The 20517-nt window shown below is 46.2% G+C and overlaps 3 protein-coding genes across 4 annotated transcripts; all 3 read left to right on the forward strand.

Annotated features, from left to right (window-relative positions):
* Positions 1-1130: 1130 nt before the first annotated feature.
* Positions 1131-9057, forward strand: LOC105569798. Its single transcript, XM_012026527.1, has 4 exons — positions 1131-1974; positions 2559-6242; positions 6338-6374; positions 8476-9057. Exons 1-4 carry the CDS (start codon positions 1529-1531, stop codon positions 9055-9057), a joined length of 4749 nt encoding a protein of 1582 aa, XP_011881917.1. The 5' UTR covers positions 1131-1528.
* Positions 9058-10876: 1819 nt separating this feature from the next.
* On the forward strand, positions 10877-13866 carry LOC105569711 (inositol-tetrakisphosphate 1-kinase-like). 2 transcript variants are annotated; one of them, XM_012026385.1, is made up of 5 exons: positions 10877-11040; positions 11915-12013; positions 12093-12234; positions 12312-12448; positions 12524-13866. In XM_012026385.1, the coding sequence occupies exons 1-5, from the start codon at positions 10930-10932 to the stop codon at positions 13100-13102; spliced, it is 1068 nt and encodes a 355-aa protein (XP_011881775.1). In that variant the 5' UTR covers positions 10877-10929; the 3' UTR covers positions 13103-13866. The 2 variants fall into 2 exon arrangements, with proteins under 2 accessions (XP_011881775.1, XP_011881776.1); XM_012026386.1 differs by lacking the exon at positions 10877-11040 and adding an exon at positions 11095-11358.
* A 317-nt stretch (positions 13867-14183) lies between these two features.
* On the forward strand, positions 14184-16357 carry LOC105569712 (anamorsin homolog). Its single transcript, XM_012026387.1, has 5 exons — positions 14184-14568; positions 15179-15498; positions 15581-15725; positions 15835-15947; positions 16058-16357. Exons 1-5 carry the CDS (start codon positions 14415-14417, stop codon positions 16169-16171), a joined length of 846 nt encoding a protein of 281 aa, XP_011881777.1. The 5' UTR covers positions 14184-14414; the 3' UTR covers positions 16172-16357.
* Positions 16358-20517: the final 4160 nt, after the last annotated feature.

Below are 20517 nucleotides of genomic sequence, written 5' to 3' on the forward strand. Positions count from 1 at the left end.
CGATGACGCATAGCGGGGACGAGACGCGAGAAACGGCCGTCCGTGTAACGCGCGTGTTTCACGCGCGAGTTACTCGCGCAGCAAAAAGCGCCGGCGTGTTATTCACAGGTCAAACGCTACGCAGCGGTATCGGGAGGAGTATCCTCGCGTCGTGCGCGCGTGCTGTCCCTATTTCCCCTTTTTACTTCCTTTTTTCGTTACCGACTCTCTTCGGGGCCGATCCCTCGGGAAGTTCGCCCGACCTTAAAGCGTCGGAGTGAGTTTCGGCGCGATCAAGCGTCGCGCGAGGAGGCTCGATCTCGACGTGACTTGAACCGGTCAGCGACGAGGAAAGTGCTACGCGGTCGGCTGCGACGCGACGCAACGCGCAGATTTGGAACCTCCCCTTTAAGGATCGATACCGTTGTCTATAGAAACCGTCGGTTGCAGCCGGCCGGGATCGCGGAAGGTTCGACGACGTAGCTGAACGTAGTGCGGGAACTGCTTGATTTCCAGTCGTAGTCGGGAAAGAGCTGGAACGAACGGGAGGGCGACCACCCCCGCTTCGAAGAGAGAAACGTGCGAGCGAGCGAGCGAGCGCGTGCGCGCGAGAGAGAGATTCAGAGCTTTATTATCGTCGGTCCTTGAACCCGTCTTTGCGGCTCGAACGTAACGCCAACGCTCTTCCGTTCTCTGGCTTTCTCTGTCCGAGTTACAGCGTTTTTGATTGATACACCTTGCCTCGTATGTTACTTTACACGCGACAGAATTTTTATCCCGCACCCTTGACTCTCACGAGTCTATTTCGTGCCTCCGTACTTGTCCGAGAAAGATTATCTCCCGGTCAAACGGAAGTGCATGATTGTAAAACTATATTACACAATTAATCAGTTTTCGCTCAAGCTTTGAGTAAACCCTTAGATTTTGAAAGATTATTTTAAAAAAACTTGATTTTCATTGAAAGTCAATTTTCCCAAGGGCACGCATGATAATCTTTTCCGTTTTAATCACGCTCCTCGTTGTTTGCCTACTATAATTGGGGATAAACGGCACGTGCACGTGTCGACAAGGACGCCGCGCATCGCGCTTGCCAATTGATGCATATTTTAGCGAGCGTACAATGGACATGGTTAGGTCACTACGGATATTTAGCTGTTAATGTTTCATTCGCGAGACACGCGACACACGTTATCGCACGAGAAAGAGCAGCCGCATTATTTTTTCACACTCTGTTAACGCGACACGTGGTCGGAAATGCGCCGGGTGATTACTTCAATTATTTGCTATCGCTTGCGCCTGCGCGCGGAAGCTATCAGCAAAAGTTATCAAGCTCGCCAATGCAGTTTTTAAATTATGAATACGACGAGACGTAATTAATGCACGTGTCATCTCCCGAAGATGTTTAATTCGTGGACGATCGCCTCTCGCGTTTTATTATCCTCGCGCGAAAATATTATTCCAGGCGGATATATCTCTTTCCTGTTACAGGGAAAATTCGAGTTCGCCGGAAACGTACAACGGAGTCTGTTCCACGACGTCTCCAGGGGAGATGACTTCCGTTCGCACGTGTTATTGCAGACACGAGGGAAATGCAGCGCGCAGGAAGGATAATGACATCGCAATACACAATGGGAATCGACGTCCTGCGACCGCCGTATCTAAAAAATCGATAGCCACGAGCAGAGTTTGCGGAAGCGGCGGGGAATCGTGCAAGAGAGCGAGACGCGTTATCGACGAGGGAACGGTAATGAATATTTACGATCTTATCTCAACAACATTCGATCACCCGAATATACTTTTCACGATAACCGTCCGTTATCCGTTGCAGCCTAACGCGAACCGATCGGTCGAGGCGCAGCCTTCCGGTCTCGTCCTAAGTCCCGAAACGTCGACCGCGCTCGAAAACGCCGAGAGGATTATTAACAATGCAGAGATCCAACTCAGGGAAGTTTGCGCAGCGTCGAGCTTCGATTCCGCACAGCGGAATAGAAATACGTGAGTAGAAAAAAAAACCCCCCCGATTCAGAGATAGGAACATTCCGTCTCATATTTTATTTGGAAGTTAAGAGTCGTTTTTCCACACGGAGAGAATTTTCCCTTAAGATTCATCCTGAAAATCGTGCGATCGTGGGACGATTCGGCATTATGAAGAATTTTATGAGACCATTTATCATTATATCTTGCACCTTTCATTGTTTTAGACAAATCAAAAAATGTTTCAGACAAAAGTTGTTCGTTTTACTTAGTAGAAAAAGATAGTATAATAAACAAGAGGGGATCCATTTAAAAAATTGACGGTGACCTCGAACTCTCCGAAGCGCCTCCACTTTTTGAAAAAATATTACCAACATGTTATGCCTCCCTTGATACAGTGCAACTTTCGTAATTATAATTTTGTCATATCTCTAAAAATAGCGGAGAAATTCGAGGTCGACGAAGTTATTGCCCCACCCTGTATATAACAGCGTCCAGTTTTCGAATTGGATTTCACCTAAATTTGCCGATCGATCGATATTATTATCTACAAACTTAATAAAAAAATTAATAATTGATTAACTTATATGACCGCGTGCGTCCAGGTATTCGGACGAGCCGCCGCTGGACGACGAGGCGGAGGAGCGGCTGTACGTTCGCGAGCTGGTGACCTCCAAGCTTCACGACGCGTCCTCCCCGAGATCATCGGGGGCGAACGGCAAGGCGAGCGCGGGCTCGGGGAAGCGCGATTCTCCTCGTGTCACCGTACGCCGGATCGATTTGTCGGCGCCGAAATTTCGGGCGTCGCGACGACGGCGTGCCGACTGGTCGTCCCTGGGATACGGAAGCGACGGTCGGACGTCGCGTGGACGCGCGTCGCCCGTGCCAGCGTCGTCGAGGGACTCGCTCGGGGACGCGAACGAGGCGACGGCACGCGACGATCGGGCTCGCGAACGTCGGCGGACGTCGTCGGCGCGAGGGAACGCGTGCGGGATCCAAATAGGGCCGTCGGTGCACATCGTCGACCGGGAACTGACCAGGCAGAACCTGGAGGATGTGCACATCTCGCCGGACTCGTCCCGGGCGCAGAGCCGCGCGAATACGGCCACTTACACCCTGCGTCACGACGCCATCGGAGACGCGAGCCACCCGGAAGGGGCGCCGAGGACTTGGCGCGTGAGACTGGACACGCTGCAACGGGAGAGACCGATTGTCGAAGCTGCGACCGAAGCGGCACCGACGAATCCTGCGAGCGAAAAGGACCTTGAAAAGGTCGGGGACTCCGATTCCAGACGAGACGATGGGCGAATCGAGTCTCCGAAGGTCCGAACTTACAGACAGGAGAGGAGGGATCGGCAACCTGATCCGCGGGATGACGAAGGCGCGGCAAGATCCGAGCGTCTGAATAGCGCGACGAGCCGGGTCGCGACCAAGTTCGCCACGATTGAGACTCCGAGGACGGATAGGAGTGAAAGGTTGAGGGACAAAGCGAGAAACGGGGAGCACGAGGGATTCGCCCGCGGCGGCGATACGGAGATCCGTTACGCGGAGGATGGCGGAATATTCTGTAGAAGAGGCGGCGCCGACTGTCCGCGCAACGACGAAAACATTGAAGATAAGATCCAGGCGGAGGAAGACCAAGGTGATCGATCACAGCCGTCGCTTGCCGGCGACGCGTCGAGGAAAACGGGTTTCCCTCGGCGCGAAAATATCGCCTCGGGCCGTCGAGAGGCGGAAAGTCCTTATCGGACGATTGATGGACGCTTTCCGTGCACGTTCGATAGTCATAACGGGCAAGACGGACCGCGCGATCCCGCAAGCGAGGACGCGCGTCGTCGATCTCCCGCCTCGGGCCGCACGGACGTTTCCCGGGTGGAGGACAGTCTGGATGAGATCGACCTGTATCGGCCGCGTCTCGACGATCTGGATACAATCTTGTACTCCAACGACCGGCAGATCGAGCGCGTCGTCCGCGCGGCCAGGAATCTCTCGGAATTACTGTCGGGCCCTGAATTCACGACGTACAAGCTGGACGAGGACGAGCGCGCGCGGCGAGACGCGTATCGCGAGAAACTTTCTCGGGATTCGTTAGACGATAACAACAAGTTTCTCGCGTTGAACGAGCAGTCGGCTCGAGCGTCGATTCTGGAGACCGAGCTGAGAAACGAGGACCTGACGGTCTCGGAGACTCACGAAACCGACGAGGATCCGAGGGGACCAAGTGCGGCAGGCACGAAATCGTCGGCTTTCGCGGGGGACAACGGTTCTCGCGGCAATTACTCGAAGAACTCCGTGGGGTCTAGCGTGTTCCCGGCGTCGGATGCGAGCGACGACCCCAGGACATCTCGCGACAGCGACGGGGCCCAACGGTCGGCGGCTAAGGCGCGCTTATCGGAAGAGTCGATGGACAGGTCGGACGTCACGACGTTCTCCGGCCTGGTGCCCGCGTTATCCAGCACGCGCACGGAGACGCGCCGTCCTCGTCAGGAGGAGGTCGCTCGGGACGCCAAGTCGTCCGCGAGTAAACTCTTCGGACGCGAGATTCGGCATCCCGGGAAGGAACACGCCGACGACGGGGAGATGCCCGCGCGGAGAGACGCGTTCCAGGCCACGGACCGGCTCGTCGCCTACATTCTGCAGGACGAGAAACGCAGCGTCGAGGGGAAGGTCGCGAGCGCCTTGAGGGAGCCGGCGGTCACGCCCGCGGCGGTGCAAAAGCTCCTGGATCACTTGCGCGAGGCCGAGTCGATCCGTCAAACGGAAACCCTGGGTGTTCTGAGAGACATCTTGATCAACGTTAAAAGTCAGCCCGACCAGGGAAGCGATGCCTCGGCACGAGCGAAAGCATCGCCGATCGACGGACCGACGTCGAGAGGAGGAGGGACGCGACAAAAGCGAGGAGAGGTCGACGCCAGCGAGAACGGACGGGTCGGCAAAAATTCCTACGAGCTCAGAAGCCCCGGCGGACGCTCCATCGACTTTTCCGAGTGTCGCGAGACGAGAGAGAGCGTTCGGTCCACGGCCCGCTGCGAGTCTGTTCAACGCTCTGGGAATAATGGCAAGGGGGACACGGACCGGGTGGAAAGCGCGGACGTCGATGCTAAAAATCAAATGGACAAAGGCGTCGACGAGAAAAATCCGGAGGAGACGCTTCCTCGGAGCGTCGCTGGTTCCTTGATGCGGACAAGTGCGACCGAAGAAGCAATTTCGCGTGCGCAAACAAAGAATAATGCCGGGCTGATCGTCGACGAGTCTAAAGATCCCGGGAATCCCGATGAACGTCTCTCCGTCGCTCCCGCGTTTCCGGAAACGGGGGAAAACGTTGGTCCCGCGGCTCATTTCGAGCCTGATCGAGGTTCCAAGAATAACAGTAAGAACAACAGCAAGGGAAACTCGGAGGCCGAGTCGTTAAAGCAGATTTCCGATATCCGCAGCGACGACGACGACGACGACGAAAATCTCGCGGGGAATCTCGAACGTTTATCTACGAAAATTGCATCCGCGAGATCAAGGGGGAAACGCGAGGCGGAAGCCGCCGATTCGATTACCACGCGCGCGGTATCCGAGAATAAGGAGGATAGTATAAATAACAAAAGGCTCGGAGAAGATAAGGCAAATGATGGGCGAACCAATAACGATCGAAACGCAAACGGAATTACCAAGCAAGCCGAGCAGCTGATCGACGCGCGATCGTCGGACGTTCCGCGAGAAGCCGCGAAGGAAATTGGAAGCGAGAAAACGGGTGACATTATCACGCCGGCGGACCAGGAGGTACTATTCGTCTCGTCGAAAGTTTCGGAGATGAGGAGCGAGCGAGCGAGCTCGGGTGTCAAGTTTATCGATGAATCCCCAACGAAAACAGACGTTAATCCCGTGCGTTCGTCGACGAGGAAAGACACCGGAGGTCCACGTGAAGCAGAAACTGATCCGCGACACGCCGCGATTAAGGAGAAGATCGACCCTGCGAATAAACACTCGGCGGATCCTCCGCGGAATTGCGTCGCGCCGAAAAGTGACGAGCCATCCCCGCAGGAAATCGCGTCGCGTAACAAGCAGATCTCCCGTGACGTTGCTACGGAGGACAATTCGACGAGGGCTAGGGGGAACGAGGAAATTGGCAGATCGATGACGGCCGAGAACCGTAGAATCGAGGTCTCGGGGCCTCGGGAAACCACGAGAAACGGGCGGCGGCCGCCGATCGACTTGACAGAGAGACCGCGGAATTATAAAACTGATGTCTTATCCAGCTCCAGTTCTAGCGTCAGCAGCACGCTGCTGGATTACGACAGGTGAATACAGTGAGGCTGTCGGGAATTTAAACGCGATTCCGAAACAACATTTCTCGCCTGAATTTAAACATTTTATCTAATCTTTGTATTTGCAGGTCGACCAATGGCGTATCGAGCGCAAACGCAAGGAGAGTGAGTAGAAAGTTTCTTCTACCCAGCAAACGCCGAGTACATTTATATTACATTTACATTGTTGAGCGAGAAATTGTAACATAAATGCAATATAACTGATGCTCGGTGTTTACTGGGCAACTATTAAGCCTAATCTACAATGTGCTCTCTGCTGGAAACATTCTGTTTTGTACAGGGTGAGGAAAAAGTACCGGGCCGGTGAAATATCTCGACAAATATGGGAGATACGAAAAAATGTTTCAGACAAAAGTTGTACGTTTCAAAAAGGCTATATAATGGTAAAATAAATTTTCGAAAAAATAAATTTTTTATGGTTATATGGAGGTCGCCGTTATTTTTTAAATGGAACTCCCTATTGTTTATTATACTATCTTATTCTGCTGATTAATATATGAACAACTTTTGTCTGAAACATTTTTTCGTATCTTCCATATTTGTCGAGATATTTCACCGGTTCGGTACTTTGTACTCACCCTGTATAAACAAATCGAAACGCTAAAAAATTTGTCGACAATGTACGATTGTAACCCCTGTAAAGTTAGCCTCCATTATTTAAAAATTTAACTTTTTTTACGAGTTGCCTATAGATTTACAATAGTTCCAGAGTTCTTGATGGGTTTAAGAAATAGTTCTGCCCATTAAAGACGTTAAAATGAATTTTTTTTAAATGGGGGGCTAACTTTACGCAGCCCCCGATTTTCGTAAAAACTAATTTTTTAATTAAGTTCTGGGTAGATTTCGCATAGTTCTAGAGTTCTTGATACATTTTAACAATAGTTCTGCACAAAAAAGTAAAAAAATCACTTCTCGGCTCTCTGAGCTAAGATGAAATTGGTCGCTTCTCAGCTCTCTGAGCTAAGATGGAATAGGTCGCATCTCGGCTCTCTGAGCTAATTGTAAGATGGAATTAGTCGCTTCTCGGCTCTCTGAACTAAGATGGAAGTAATCGCTTCTCGGCTCTCTGAGCTAAGATGGAATTGGTCGCATCTCGGCTCTCTGAACTAAGATCGAAGTAATCGCTTCTCGGCTCTCTGAGCTAAGATGGAATTGGTCCACTTCGATCTTAGCTCAGAGAGCCGAGATGCGACCTATTCCATCTTAGCTCAGAGAGCCGAGATGTGACCTATTCCATCTTAGCTCAGAGAGCCGAGAAGCGACCAATTCCATCTTACAATTAGCTCAGAGAGCCGAGAAGCGATTACTTCCATCTTAGCTCAGAGAGCCGAGATGCAACTTATTCCATCTTAGCTCAGAGAGCTGAGATGTGACTTATTCCATCTTAGCTCAGAGAGCCGAGAAGCGACCAATTCCATCTTAGCTCAGAGAGCCGAGAAGCGACTTTTTTTACTTTCTTGTGCAGAACTATTGTTAAAATGTATCAAGAACTCTAGAACTATGCGAAATCTATCCAGAACTCCAGTAAAAAATTAGTTTTTACGAAAATGGAGGCTGCGTGAAGTTAGTCCCCCATAAAAAAATTCATTTTAACGTCTTTAATGGGCAGAACTATTTCTTAAACCCATCAAGAACTCTGGAACTATTGTAAATCTATAGGGAACTCGTATTCGTTGACTACAAAATATTTAGAATGTTTCTAGATGGAAGAGCACATTGTAGATTAGGCTTTACTTTAATAATTATCTAGCAAGCATTAAAGTAACAGTTACGCAACATCGATATAAATGTAGTATACGGTTACTTTGGTGTTATAGAATAGAGTATAGGGAAGCAGTAGAGAGACAGAAACGTGTGAAGTTTCTGTAATAACGCTAAACTGAAACAGATACGTATACATGTATCGGTACGAGTAAATTTCCGCTTTATTCTCATTCTCTCCCCTCTTCTCATTATGATAATGCAATAAATTACTTATATTAATGCTACAAACGACGTTCTAAATTAGCATAGTAATGTGATGAAACGCGTTATCGCTTTAAACCGAATCGCCCCGCGAAACAATATATAATGAGCGATTCCGGTCGTAATTCCGCTGGATTTTATCGCGCTGGATTTGATCCGAGCTTCGCGGCGACGCGAAGAAGAATTCGCGATAAGCATCGACGTCGCATTGGCGAATCTAAACTCGGCTCGCGGGTTTCAGGTCGGCACCACCTCCGAGACGTCGCACTCCGAGGGCGAGCTGTACATGCCGAGCTCCTGCTCGTACTCCCTCGGCGAGGTGCGCGTGCTGAGGAGCAGGCGCGACCTGCTCGAGGACAACGCGATGGATCGCGACAGCAGCGTGACGGTTCTCGTCACCAGAAGCATGCTGACGTCCCTGAACGACTCCACGGCGGTAAGCGGAGTCTCCGTGTGCCGACAAGACGCGGGAATGGTGCCGCGCGACTATAAACCCTCGTTCCCTCTTGCAGACCCTGCTGGAAAGTTCCGGACGCGTTTAAGAACGGATCCCCTCCGGCGCGACGGCGTGACTCCCCGACTTATCGTGGATGGCGCCGATCTGCTCTCTTTCTCCGACGATTTTTACTCCGTGTCGTGCGATAACGGCCTGCCATTATCAATCCGCGTGGAATGCTCGGTAAACGTTGCGACGCACCTGCGATATTGTCGGAAAATTTTATACCTTATTGTGGTCACGTTGTTCCTACAATATCGTTGGAATGTTTCGTGTTGCAACGTTGCCGCAATATTGCTGGAGTGCCCTACGCTACATGAGAAATGACCTATCATCGCTTCCCTGTTTACAATATTAAATAGAATATCATGGAATTACATTAGATTGCAATAATCAAGCTTCAGTTGGCATTAACCGGTCAATGTTTTAATACAGAAAATTTATTGAGAAAAATATTACTCACAATCAGTCAGGGTTTGACTTCGTCAGAGACGCTGGCTGAGGTAATATTTTTCGCAATTTCGCAATAAATTTTTTGTATTAAAACATTGGCCGGTTAATGTCGACTAGAAAGCTTGATTGTTGTTGTCTATTACTGGCAAATTAAAGACATTTCTATGTTCGCATTAAATTACATGCAATTTCAATGTAAATAAATAAGTCTTATTAATTTACATTGAAAATGCACGTTAACCAATGTAACCCGATCATATTCTATTATTTTAAACAGGGTTTTGCGTGGCTCCCCTAGTAGCACAGTGCATTGGTCCAATGTTGACTATAGAAATGCATTGGCCGATATTGTCCAACGTAAAGCCAATATTGGTCATGGTATAAATATTGCGCGATAATAATTATATAATATCAGCTTCATATTGGAAGTGTGTTGGCCAATATTTAACAATGCAATAAGAATAGTGGTCTAATATAACAATATTAGACAAATATTCTTATTGCATTGTTAAATATTGGCCAATGCACTTCCAATATAAATCTAATATTATATAATTATTATCGCGCAATATTTACACTTATACCAGTATTAGCTTTACGTTGGACAATATTGGCCAATGCATTTCTAACAATATTCTTACTGTATTGTTAAATATTGATACAATATTAGACCAATATTGTTAAATAAGAGAAGGCTTACAATACTGGGCCAATATTGGCAATACTAGATTTACATTATTTTCAAATATTGCGCCAATATATTGTGCCACTAGGATCTAGTCTCATTGCGATGGAAGAGACCGAAATGCTTCAAAGCATTTTTCTTCTACTTCTCTCTTTATTAAACGGAGGAGAAAGACTCCGAAGCGCTTGTAGCGTCAAGTGAGCCGCAGCTGTAATCGTAAAAGCACAACGTGGAAGGCGAGAATTATCGCTCGCACATTTGCCGAGTCACAGTTTAATTACGGATTACTTAGAACAGTGTAGCAGTCATATTTAATAAAAATAATAGTTGCAGATAAGATCGAGCGTTATCTGTTAACCCTGCATCGATCTCGTACTTTACACCTAACATTTTTTTTACGATAACCACGGTAAGTTGTTTACCGCATTCTCGAGCGATCACGAGGCCCCGGCTCGCAGCGCGGAGGAGCGTATTTCAACGTTCCAGAGGGTCGAGGGAACGTCGTGGTGCGTCTTCTCCGCGTCTCCTACGAGTGTATCGCCGGCAGTGCCGGGCGAGGACGCGGTAATTGGCGGGAACTGGCGGGAACCGTAGGAGCCGCGTGTTTACCCGGCGATCACGCACGTCCGATAAAGAGGGGTACACTTCCGGCGGCGTGTGCGTCGGAAAGTAAACAACGGAGATCTGGCGACGCCGACGTGCGCGACGAGCCAAGGAAACGCGGCGAAGGGACGCGGTCTCGATTCTCGGCGACGAGGCGTGTGCCGCCCCCCCAACCCCCCGACGACGGCCGACGACGGGTCCGGACGGGGATCGCGGAGAGAGCGACGGCGGGTCTCGACGTGACGGAGGAGACCTAACCTCCCGCCGCCACGCTGCGCGAGTATGAGGCTGGCCCCGCGGAGGAGCGTGCGAGCGGCGCCGCGAGGATGAGGGCCGCCGACCGTCTCGCGCGGGACCCGGGGACGACGTGCGGCGAGCCGCGGGCGCCGTCGCTCGAGCGCCGACCCGCGCGCGATCGGTGCCAGCGCGGCGCGGCTGGCGCGAGCGAGGAGGGCAGGATGTGCGACAAGTGTGTCATCGGCTACTGGGTGCCCGAGAGGAAGCGGCAGAAGTTCAACTGGACCGACTTCGAGGACATATGCGAGTCCGAGGGCTTTCGCCTCAAGATGGTGAGAGAAACGTTCGAACTTGGCGACGCGCTGGCTCGCACACCCTCGCCAGACCTTTCTCTAATTTGTATTGCCGCTAGAGGCAGGGAGATTTATGTATTTCACGTCTAGCACGGTTGTGGTTTCGATCGCGAGGCGCGTGCTGTTTTTCTCGAGAGAGACGCCTAAGCACGGGATGGAATAAGATTACACGGCGCATGGTCTTTCAACTTTTCTCAGGCTGATGACAGAGAACGATACGTGAACGCTCGAGGCCCGGTTTCGTCAAACGTCGCTTAGCTTTAATCTTTGTTTGCTTCGTGCTTGGCTCTTTCTAAGGTAACAGTTGGAAAGAGACGAAGAACGAATTAAGCCGAGCTTGAAGTTGAACAACGTTGGTGAAACCAGGCTTAAGTCTGTCTCAGGCCCAGGTTTGCAACGAGTTGTTCGCCAGAAGTCGGAACTATACGTCGGTCCTTTTTCCTTTTGCCCAGAAAGGAAACGGGTTGACGTACGGTTCTGACTTCTGACTGACAACTCGTTGCAGACCGGGCCTTACAATTAGTCGTAGACGTGAGGCGAGGCAGCGAAAAACACAAGTCGTATACACTAGTCTTACGTCTACGACTAAGACCCGGTTTCACCAACGTTGTTTAACTTGAAGCTTAGCTTAATTCGTCCTTTGTCTCTTTCCGGCTGTTACTGCAGAAAGAGACAAACGTGAATTAAACTGAGATTAAAGTTAAGCAACGTTTGGTGAAACCGGGCCTAGAACAGACTTGGGCTCGGTTTCGTCAACGTTGTTTTAGTCGTAGATGCAACGCAAGGCAGAGAATAACGTAAGGAATACCGAGGAGTGTTTCTAATGTCTTAACAGCTTCCGTCTGCGTTTCAGATCGACGTGAATCTAAGCTTCGAGAAGCAGGGACCATTACACGTTTTCCTACACAAGCTGACGGATATGCAGTCGCACGCGGAGAGCGGTGATAAAAATGTACGAAGGTGTTTCGGGGCGATGTTCGCTCCGTTCTTTTTTTTTTTGATTGTCCATGACACTAGCGTGTCTTTTACAGGCCGAAGATATTGTCTCGCGACTTCAAGAGTACATTGCCAAGCATCCAGACCTGATTGTCATCGATCCTCTGGACAATATTAGGAATTTAAGCAATCGATGTAAATCTTACGAATTTATACAAGAAGGCATTCGGTTTAAAGGTATGTATTTATAACTCGTATACGCGAACCGCCGCGGAATTGAGCTGTGTATTTAACATTGGTTTACTTCTTTTCAGACATATTTACCCCTAATTTTGTAGAGATCAAGAGCAGAAATGTCCATGAGATAGCGTCAACGTTAAAGAAGCGTGGTATTAAATATCCATTTGTTTGTAAGCCGCTGATTGCGTATGGTTCGAGCGAGGCGCACAAGGTAAGTGTTTCGCGCGAGATGCGAAAGTGTCCGAAGCGAGTAAAGAGTTGGGTAAAAATTTGCTCTTGATTTCAGATGATGATTATCTTTAACGAAAGGGACTTGAAGGACTGTCATCTACCCTGCGTCGCTCAGGATTTCATTAATCATAACGCTATTTTATATAAATTATTCGTTGTGGGCGATCGTTTTCACGTGGTCGAGCGTCCTAGCTTTAAAAACTTTTACCAAGAAGACTGTAATTCGTTGAGTACAATATTCTTCAACTCGCACGATATATCGAAGAGCTGTAGCAGATCTAAGTGGTCTATATTGTCCGAGCAAGACATTCCCTTAACTGTCAAGCCAAATTACCAGATATTCGAGACGATTGTTAAGAATATTCGAGAGATATTTGGTCTCATTCTAGTTGGAATAGATGTCGTAATTGAAAATCACACCGGGAAGTACGCGATAATAGATGTTAACGTGTTCCCTGGCTACGACGGCTACCCGAATTTTTTTCAACATTTGATAGATAGTATTAAGAAGTTGTTGATAGAGCGGGGTGTTTGCAGACAAAACTCCAAGGGTTGTACGTTGAAGAAGTGCCAGAGCGACGATCTAGACTCTGGCTTCGAGAGTGACGAGAAGAGGAAATGTTCCACAAAATGATTGTGTAATATGTGATAGATAACGTTAATTTTAGGCGGAGCTAAACTGCATTAGTATTAATCGCGGCGATAGTATCAGTACAACGGCATCGTTATTTTGTATTCGTCTACATTTTTCTAACCAAAAAAAAATTCGGCTCTCTTGCTACTTCTCGCGGTTCAATTCTATTGGTTATAATAGTTTTTCTTTATATACTAAGTTTTGTATTAACGTTATAGATCATCGCCAGGCGTATTTCGTAGCCACATACGAAGTACGGGCGTTTGCATTGTTCGCAAATTCGAATCCTCTATTTTGTAATAAAATCCCCACAGTACAACATGACTACGACTGCCAGAGAAGATATTTTGTACGTTTTACGTGTATACAATTTTGCATTTCTGCGACGATGTTATATATATATATATGCGCCCGTGAGCTGTTGAAGATATTAAGTACATATGATGAAAAGTATGCGGCGCGGTATTGTCCTATAAGCACGTCATATTGTTTATTATCGGGCAATGCTAATAGAATATTAAATATTCTGGTAATATTGCGTGATATTGAATAACAATTTTTGTAACTAACAGGTGGCTATACTAGAGACCGGCTTTTATCGCGGGGCAATCTGTATTTATATAAGTTCGGTGATTCCTGTAATATACATATACACATATAAATCTTTCATTCAGTTACGCTGTACAATATAGAGTATGATATCAACCGTTTACTTATTTATATGTACATATATTTTATATGAATAAATTGTACAGAGAAGCACAGAGCCAAGTTCTGAGTCCGTCGTAAGGCGATAATCTCGAAGATAATGGTTTTGCATACGCAAAATAAAATCCATCTACCTTTCATGGAAAAAAAAAAAGTCTTCACATATTCAATCGCGAGGGTAAAACGCGCGCGTGTTCGGTCCGAGAAGAAGCGAGCTGGTTTCACTTTTGTCTCGTGAGAAATTTACACGATTACGTTTTTCTTTTCGTGCTCAAAATAAGAGTGTAAAAATACAGGAAACAAATGGAGAATTCGAACACAGCGCGGTAAGAGGAACCGCGGGGGGGGGGGGGGCGGCGAGGCGACGTATGCGCGCGCATGCCCAGACAGCCCAGACACTCCGGACATTCGTTGACTCGAGCGGCACGAGAGAGGCGGAGGTAACCTCAAAACTCGGAATTGAAGGATACGCTCGTTTGATCCCGCGCGAGCCCGGCTTCCAAAGACTCAGGTTAGCCTTTCAGTTTACGTCGTAAGCGGCGAAGGACTTTTCGCAACTCAGCTGCCCCGGGAATCATCTTGTCGCTTGAGCCGCGGTCGCGACATGACGTCTCCTGTCGACGAGGGAAACGAGGTACTCGTCGTGTCGGGGAGCGACGTGCCCACGGATGACGCGGCAGATTTTACTGCCACGGTCGGGCAACGCGTCGGGGATTCCGGCAGACTGCGAATTGCGGGTTTAGCGGATGTAAAAAAGGGTGAGTGTACGTCACGTTCGAGCCACTGGGCGTTTGCGTGACGTTAAAAAGAAAGTATATGTGCGCTCGTGCGCGAGACTGTTCTTGTATGCGAGGTGTCCGCAGTGAGTCAGTCGTTAGTCAGGGGGTCAATTCAGTGTCTTGCAACATAGTGAAAATGCTCAAAGTGAGTGGCTTTGATTGCGGTCAAGCAGCGAGTGTTCTTCCCCTCCTTTCTTTCAGCAAAGGTGGCAGGAGAACAACGTTTCGAAGCGTTTGCGGCAGCATTTTCTCACTTTCAGCATGTTCACTCTGTTGCAAGACACAAAATTGACCCCCTGACTAAAGTCTAATCTACAATGTGCTTTCTGCATCTAGAAACATTCTATTTTATATAAACGGATGAAAACGCTCAACAAATTTGTCAACAATGTACGATTATACAATGTATAATATACAATTTATCAACTTGCATAAATTTTGTGAACGTATACATTAGCTACAAAATAGAATGTTTCTAGACGCAGGGAGCACATTGTAGATTAGACTTAATGACCAACGACGACTCATTGTAGACCGGCCTAGCAATGAGAAGGACGCCAATCTATCTCTGCATCTATTCTGGTTTTAGAAAGTTACGCGGCATCCATTTTCGATGTCGTCATTGCCATTTTTAAACAACCGTGCACGAACGAGGATTTCTTAACGGAAGCGCTGAGAATTCTGAAGCCCAACGGCTCGCTTGTCATTTATGAACCGCTGTCGGCAGACAGGAAGCCGGATACAGTACTTACGTATTCCGACAGGGTGTCTAGGTTGAAATTATCTGGTTTTAAAGTGAAGGATACGGAGCGGAAGAGCTTGGACCCGGAGAGTAAAGGTCTCTTGCTAAAAATATACAGCGATGTGGGGGATGTTTGCAAAGTGTCAGCGAGTAAACCACCGTTTGAGGTAAACTAGCTTCGTCGTTCTCGTCCGTGACTAGAGCAACGTTTAAGAGAAACCTTGTATACAGCTTTCGGTGATAATTTAGGTGGGTTCCAGTATGCCCCTTTCACTTGCGAAAAAGGCAACTAATGTATGGAAACTAGACGACCCGGTAGAAGAAGATTTTATAGACGAAGATGAACTTTTGGACGAGTCGGACCTTGCAAAGCCAGATGCGTCATCTCTAAGAGGTGAGCTTACCGTTATATCAAAAGCGAAAATATGCGTCACTTTTATTTTCGGTTTCACAAAGAGAATTGGTGAATTTCTGAGTAAATTAAGGAGTTCGGATGCTTTCAGTTTGTGCGACAACGGGCAAGCGAAAAGCGTGTAAGGACTGTTCATGCGGCCTCGCAGAAGAATTGAGTGGCAAAGCTGCACCGGAAGGCACTGTTAAATCCTCTTGTGGAAGTGTACGTTTCATACGTTTTTTTTCTTCTTCAAAAGTTCATCGATATGTCGTATTTTATGATGCAGCTGTGTAAACTTAAATTTCGTATTTTGTTTTGAACTTTTTATCTAGTGTTACCTAGGAGATGCATTCAGATGTGCCAGTTGCCCTTATCTTGGAATGCCTGCCTTCAAACCCGGAGAAAAAGTACTTTTGCCCGACGCCCAGCTAACTGTCGATTCATGAGCTTTTGCCTTCCCTTTACACTACACATTTATACTATGCGATGCGACTTGTAAAAACGTATATTATTTTTATTCGTGCAAGTGACTACCCTGTTTCTATACAATTCTATTTCAAATGTTTTTCCTATATAATGTACAAAGTAGATAAAATAATTATTCTTTAAATAAAAGTGTACTTAAATTATAATTTAATCTTATCGTACGTTGTCCTCTTTCTCAATAATAAAATTCGGTATAATTCAAAGTGATTCAATACGGAGGCTGTACTGCAAGAACGGAACGCTTAAATCATTAATCATGTGGTTTAAAATTCGTTCATTCCTATAAAATTTATAAATTTCAACAAGAAATGAGGGAGAGAGAAAGAGAGAGATATGGCTACGACCAGGGTTGGAAAGTAACTCGTTACTTGTAACAAAGTTAAAATACTGAGATATAAATTATACGTATAATTGCTAAAAATTTTGTTAACAATACAGTTATGTTAGACTGTAAGCAAGTATGTTAAAGTTTGATTTTTTTATCATTAGTCATCATATTTTATTGATATGTTTTATTTCTATTAGCAATTTCGTATAATTCAATGTATCAGATTTTGTACCAAACTTAATATATTTTATTGAAAGTGTTTTATTAAAAATAATGGCAAATATAATTATATTTAATGGTAATATGTTGCAGTTACAATTTTATTTATCTTTAATTATCGAGATATATTCCCCTGTCTCTGCCTACTCGACTTCCGCTGTATAGTCTTACTAATTTTCCTATCATTTTCCTACCTATCCGCGTTTCACCTTTTTGTTAATAAACCTATGAGTCTCGTTAAAATCGCGACGCGATTTATAAGAGGTTTGGAGGTATACGCGCGCGATTTAAGAGGGGTCTTTTTAATCTTGCACATATGCAAGAATAAGTAAAGAAGGAAAGAATATAACCCACCCGAATTTTTGCACATAAGAAATCAACATATATCGTACAACACATTCACATAATACATCAAAATGGCCAATATTGACCACAAACTCGGTGTATCCCTTCGTTGGGCCAGATTGGACATACCTTTCGTTGCTTCTGGCCTTACAGTCTGGTCATTTTGACCAGATATCAGGAAGGAAGAAAATTCCTTCCATAGTCGGATTATCGTCACCGACAAATATTTCGTACGGTTCGAACTGTATGCGAGCGTCGATCGTATAAAAAAATGCACGACCACGAGAAGTTAATTAAAGAAGAAAATTAATTCAAAATATTTACTGTATAAAACTGATCAAATATATTTCGACATTCGTTATTTGCTCGAGAATAGGTGTTGACTCGATCTTCGAATTCACAATTCAAATACAGATACGGAAACAAAATTTACTTCGCGTTTTATATATATTTTAATATATTTAAATTATATTCCGCGGTAAACTAAAATTTATAACGTTAATAAAGTCAAACAATTAATAATTTCTTGAACTTTTTTTGAAAAATCAATCGCGAAAACCGACCGCGAAAACAACCGTAAAAATACGAAGATGCGTGCGACTGTGCATGTATTCATGCGAGACGCATCTTGAAAGTGTATATCGCGGGGTGCACATACAAAATAAATGACGTGAGACCCAGAGAAAAAAGACTTTCCAGTTAATCAGTAATTTCAAATGATGTATGAAAATAATATTAAGTTTTAGCGTTCTCGATAAAATATACTGTCTCACGTCATTATATAAATTTTTATATAAATTTGTTAATAAAAAATTGATAGAGTACAAGAGATTAGCTCGAATATATTATGTTCGTCATATTTTGCATGAAAATTACGGGACACCCAACCCTTCGCAGTTAAAATCGCGATCACTCCCTTTCGTTAAAGTAAATGTATAAAATAATTACGAAATTATATTGTACTCTATCAATTTTGAGGCAACGGATCTACGAGATATACTAATTTATGTTCTACAATCTACGATCTACGAAATGTACTCTGGGAAAAAAAAGTCAGTTGCAACAAATTTTGGGGCCCACAATTAGTAATCGAATTATTTAGATTGTCCGTAACTCTAATCTTTTACGAATTTTATCCCGCGTAAGTAAAAATCACAATTAGCTGTTCTATCTATATCCAAGATATTCAAGTAATACTAATCAATTCTCTCAATTAGTTCTGTCGATATTCAGTAATGCAAAGTAATTTTCACTTAAGTGACAATAACCGAAACGTTAAGTTGCTTAACTACATCAAAAACCGGTCAAAATTTTTCCCAGAGGATCTACGAGATATACTAATGTATCATCTACCATCTACGATCTACAAAATGTAGATTCGTTGCCTCATTAAAAAATTATTGGACTCACCGTCCGACGCGCAGCAGCGGAGTTTAACTACGATGAATCTGTAACAGGAAAATAAAAGATTTCTATTAAAATAGCGTTCAAGAAAACTTAAAATAGTGCAAGATATGCGTATAAAACTTTTTACTCGGTTAGATATGTTGATATATGATTATTGCGCGAAACTTGTTCCGTAAAAGCAGAGATTTTCACGAGAATAAACTTTTGTAAAATCTCAAATTACTTCTCGTCCTTTAAGTATTGTTTCGAATTTATGAAATTATGAACTAAAACGATGTAGAAAATTGCATGACGGCCGATGGCTGTCATCAATTGTCTACATTGGTTGATCAATTACTGGCGCTAAATAATTCTTTACGCAATGAAACGACTCGATAATGCACCGGAGAAAAGATTAATTTGGCACAAAATGAAAAATTAACACTCACCATAAAGTTGCTCCGCCGGTGCCTGATGCCATCCCCAGGCCAGCTCATCCTCTCAGATTATCCTCCAGGACACTCGCGAGAACACAAAAATCGTTGGCGCGATTTTACACTCCCGTTTACAAAGTCGATGTGAACGTATTCATTTTGTTCCGTCAAGTTCGCCTCCACTTCGAGTCGGCGAGTTTTTTAGTGGAAAAACTGCCAAATCTCTAAAGTGTGGCCATCGACAGGAACGGACATTTCACAAATACTTGTTCAAATGGGCTTTGAAGAGTCTTTAATTCGATCGAGTAAAACGGCACTCCCGAACGCGACGAAAGCCGAAGCTTTGTATTACACGCGCATTTTTGCACTAATAGTTCTTAGAGCGATTATTGCTTGGCGAGCGATCGAGGTATTATAATTTTTCGTTTATCATTTTACCCGGCGATTCGCGTTGCGTAGGCGTGGACGATCGAGATTCTCGTAGGGATTAGGCTCGTTTTCACCGAACGTCGCTCAACTTTAGTCTTAAAGCCAACGGCACACGATACTATTTTTCCCTACCGGATTACTTACGAGAGCCAATCAGGAGCCGTTTAGCTTTGAGTTACCTGATCGAAAACTCTGCATCCTGATTGGCTCTCGTGAGCGATCCAGTAGGAAAAATCGTATCGTGTGCCGTTGGCTCTAGTTTCATTCGCGTTTGTCTCTCTCTAAAGTAACAGCTGGAAGATGACAAGAGAACGAGTCGAGCCCAAAGCCTAACAACGTCGGTGATATCGGATCTCAATCGCGTTATGAGGAGCGATACGATAACACGCGAAACACGTCCGCCGCGCTCGGCTGTCGCGCGCCGAATGATGCGGTACTATAAACCGTTTTTGTTCGAGGCGTCGGCCGCGCTACGTCATCAGATCGGAATGTAAACACGTACTCGGCGACCGGGTTGTTTACGCCGAAACCAAAGTTCACGGCCGTTGCTCGCGATCATTCACGCGGCGACAGTCGTACGTGGCGGGGGCGAACCGCGCCGCTCCGCATCGTATTATAATTCTTTCTCCGTTTGCGCGTCGTCGTATTATATTCTTTCTCGTTCGCGCGTTCGCGACGAGCACGGGAGAAGAAGCTGCGATCCCTCGGTGCGAATATAGGCAGCGATCGACACGGACACGCGATCGCCGAACCCTCGCGCTTTGCCATCACCGTGGAAATCAATTGTTCGATTACGGATCGCGACAATTATTTGAACGCGATGGATAAATGCCTAGCGTCTCTCGTGCGAAACGATCGTTTCGTTTAAGTAATTGTCGCGATCCGTAGTCGTATCGTTGATTTCTACGGTGATTCTTTGAGATAAATGTCGCACGTAATTCGAAGAGGAAATCATAGACATAGTGAATATAGACTGAGCGTTCCATTGAATAAGCTGAAGCTTGTGAAGAGAGACACAGAGAAAGAGAGAGAGAGCGGGGGAGGGGAGGGGAGGGGAGGGGAGGGGAGGGAGGAGAGAGAGAGAGAGAGAGAGAGAGAGAGAGAGAGAGAGAGAGAGAGAGAGAGAGAGAGAGAGAGAGAGAGAGAGAGAGAGATGAGAGAGTAG

Source organism: Vollenhovia emeryi, unplaced genomic scaffold (genome assembly GCF_000949405.1).
Source record: "Vollenhovia emeryi isolate VEMERY1.0 unplaced genomic scaffold, V.emery_V1.0 DF939123.1, whole genome shotgun sequence".
NCBI lineage: Eukaryota > Metazoa > Arthropoda > Insecta > Hymenoptera > Formicidae > Vollenhovia > Vollenhovia emeryi.

Excerpts from the sequence above, each read along its gene's own strand:
- LOC105569798 (XM_012026527.1), top strand. The coding sequence starts at position 1,529 with ATGACTTCCGTTCGCACGTGTTATTGCAGACACGAGGGAAATGCAGCG. Across the intron at positions 6,243-6,337 it reads ACGCTGCTGGATTACGACAG|GTCGACCAATGGCGTATCGA; the intron begins GTGAATACAGTG and ends TTGTATTTGCAG. Across the intron at positions 6,375-8,475 it reads CGAGCGCAAACGCAAGGAGA|GTCGGCACCACCTCCGAGAC; the intron begins GTGAGTAGAAAG and ends CGCGGGTTTCAG.
- LOC105569712 (XM_012026387.1), top strand. The coding sequence starts at position 14,415 with ATGACGTCTCCTGTCGACGAGGGAAACGAGGTACTCGTCGTGTCGGGG. Across the intron at positions 14,569-15,178 it reads TTTAGCGGATGTAAAAAAGG|AAAGTTACGCGGCATCCATT; the intron begins GTGAGTGTACGT and ends TTCTGGTTTTAG. Across the intron at positions 15,948-16,057 it reads TTAAATCCTCTTGTGGAAGT|TGTTACCTAGGAGATGCATT; the intron begins GTACGTTTCATA and ends CTTTTTATCTAG.
- LOC105569711 (XM_012026385.1), top strand. The coding sequence starts at position 10,930 with ATGTGCGACAAGTGTGTCATCGGCTACTGGGTGCCCGAGAGGAAGCGG. Across the intron at positions 12,014-12,092 it reads CGGAGAGCGGTGATAAAAAT|GCCGAAGATATTGTCTCGCG; the intron begins GTACGAAGGTGT and ends TGTCTTTTACAG. Across the intron at positions 12,235-12,311 it reads AGAAGGCATTCGGTTTAAAG|ACATATTTACCCCTAATTTT; the intron begins GTATGTATTTAT and ends ACTTCTTTTCAG.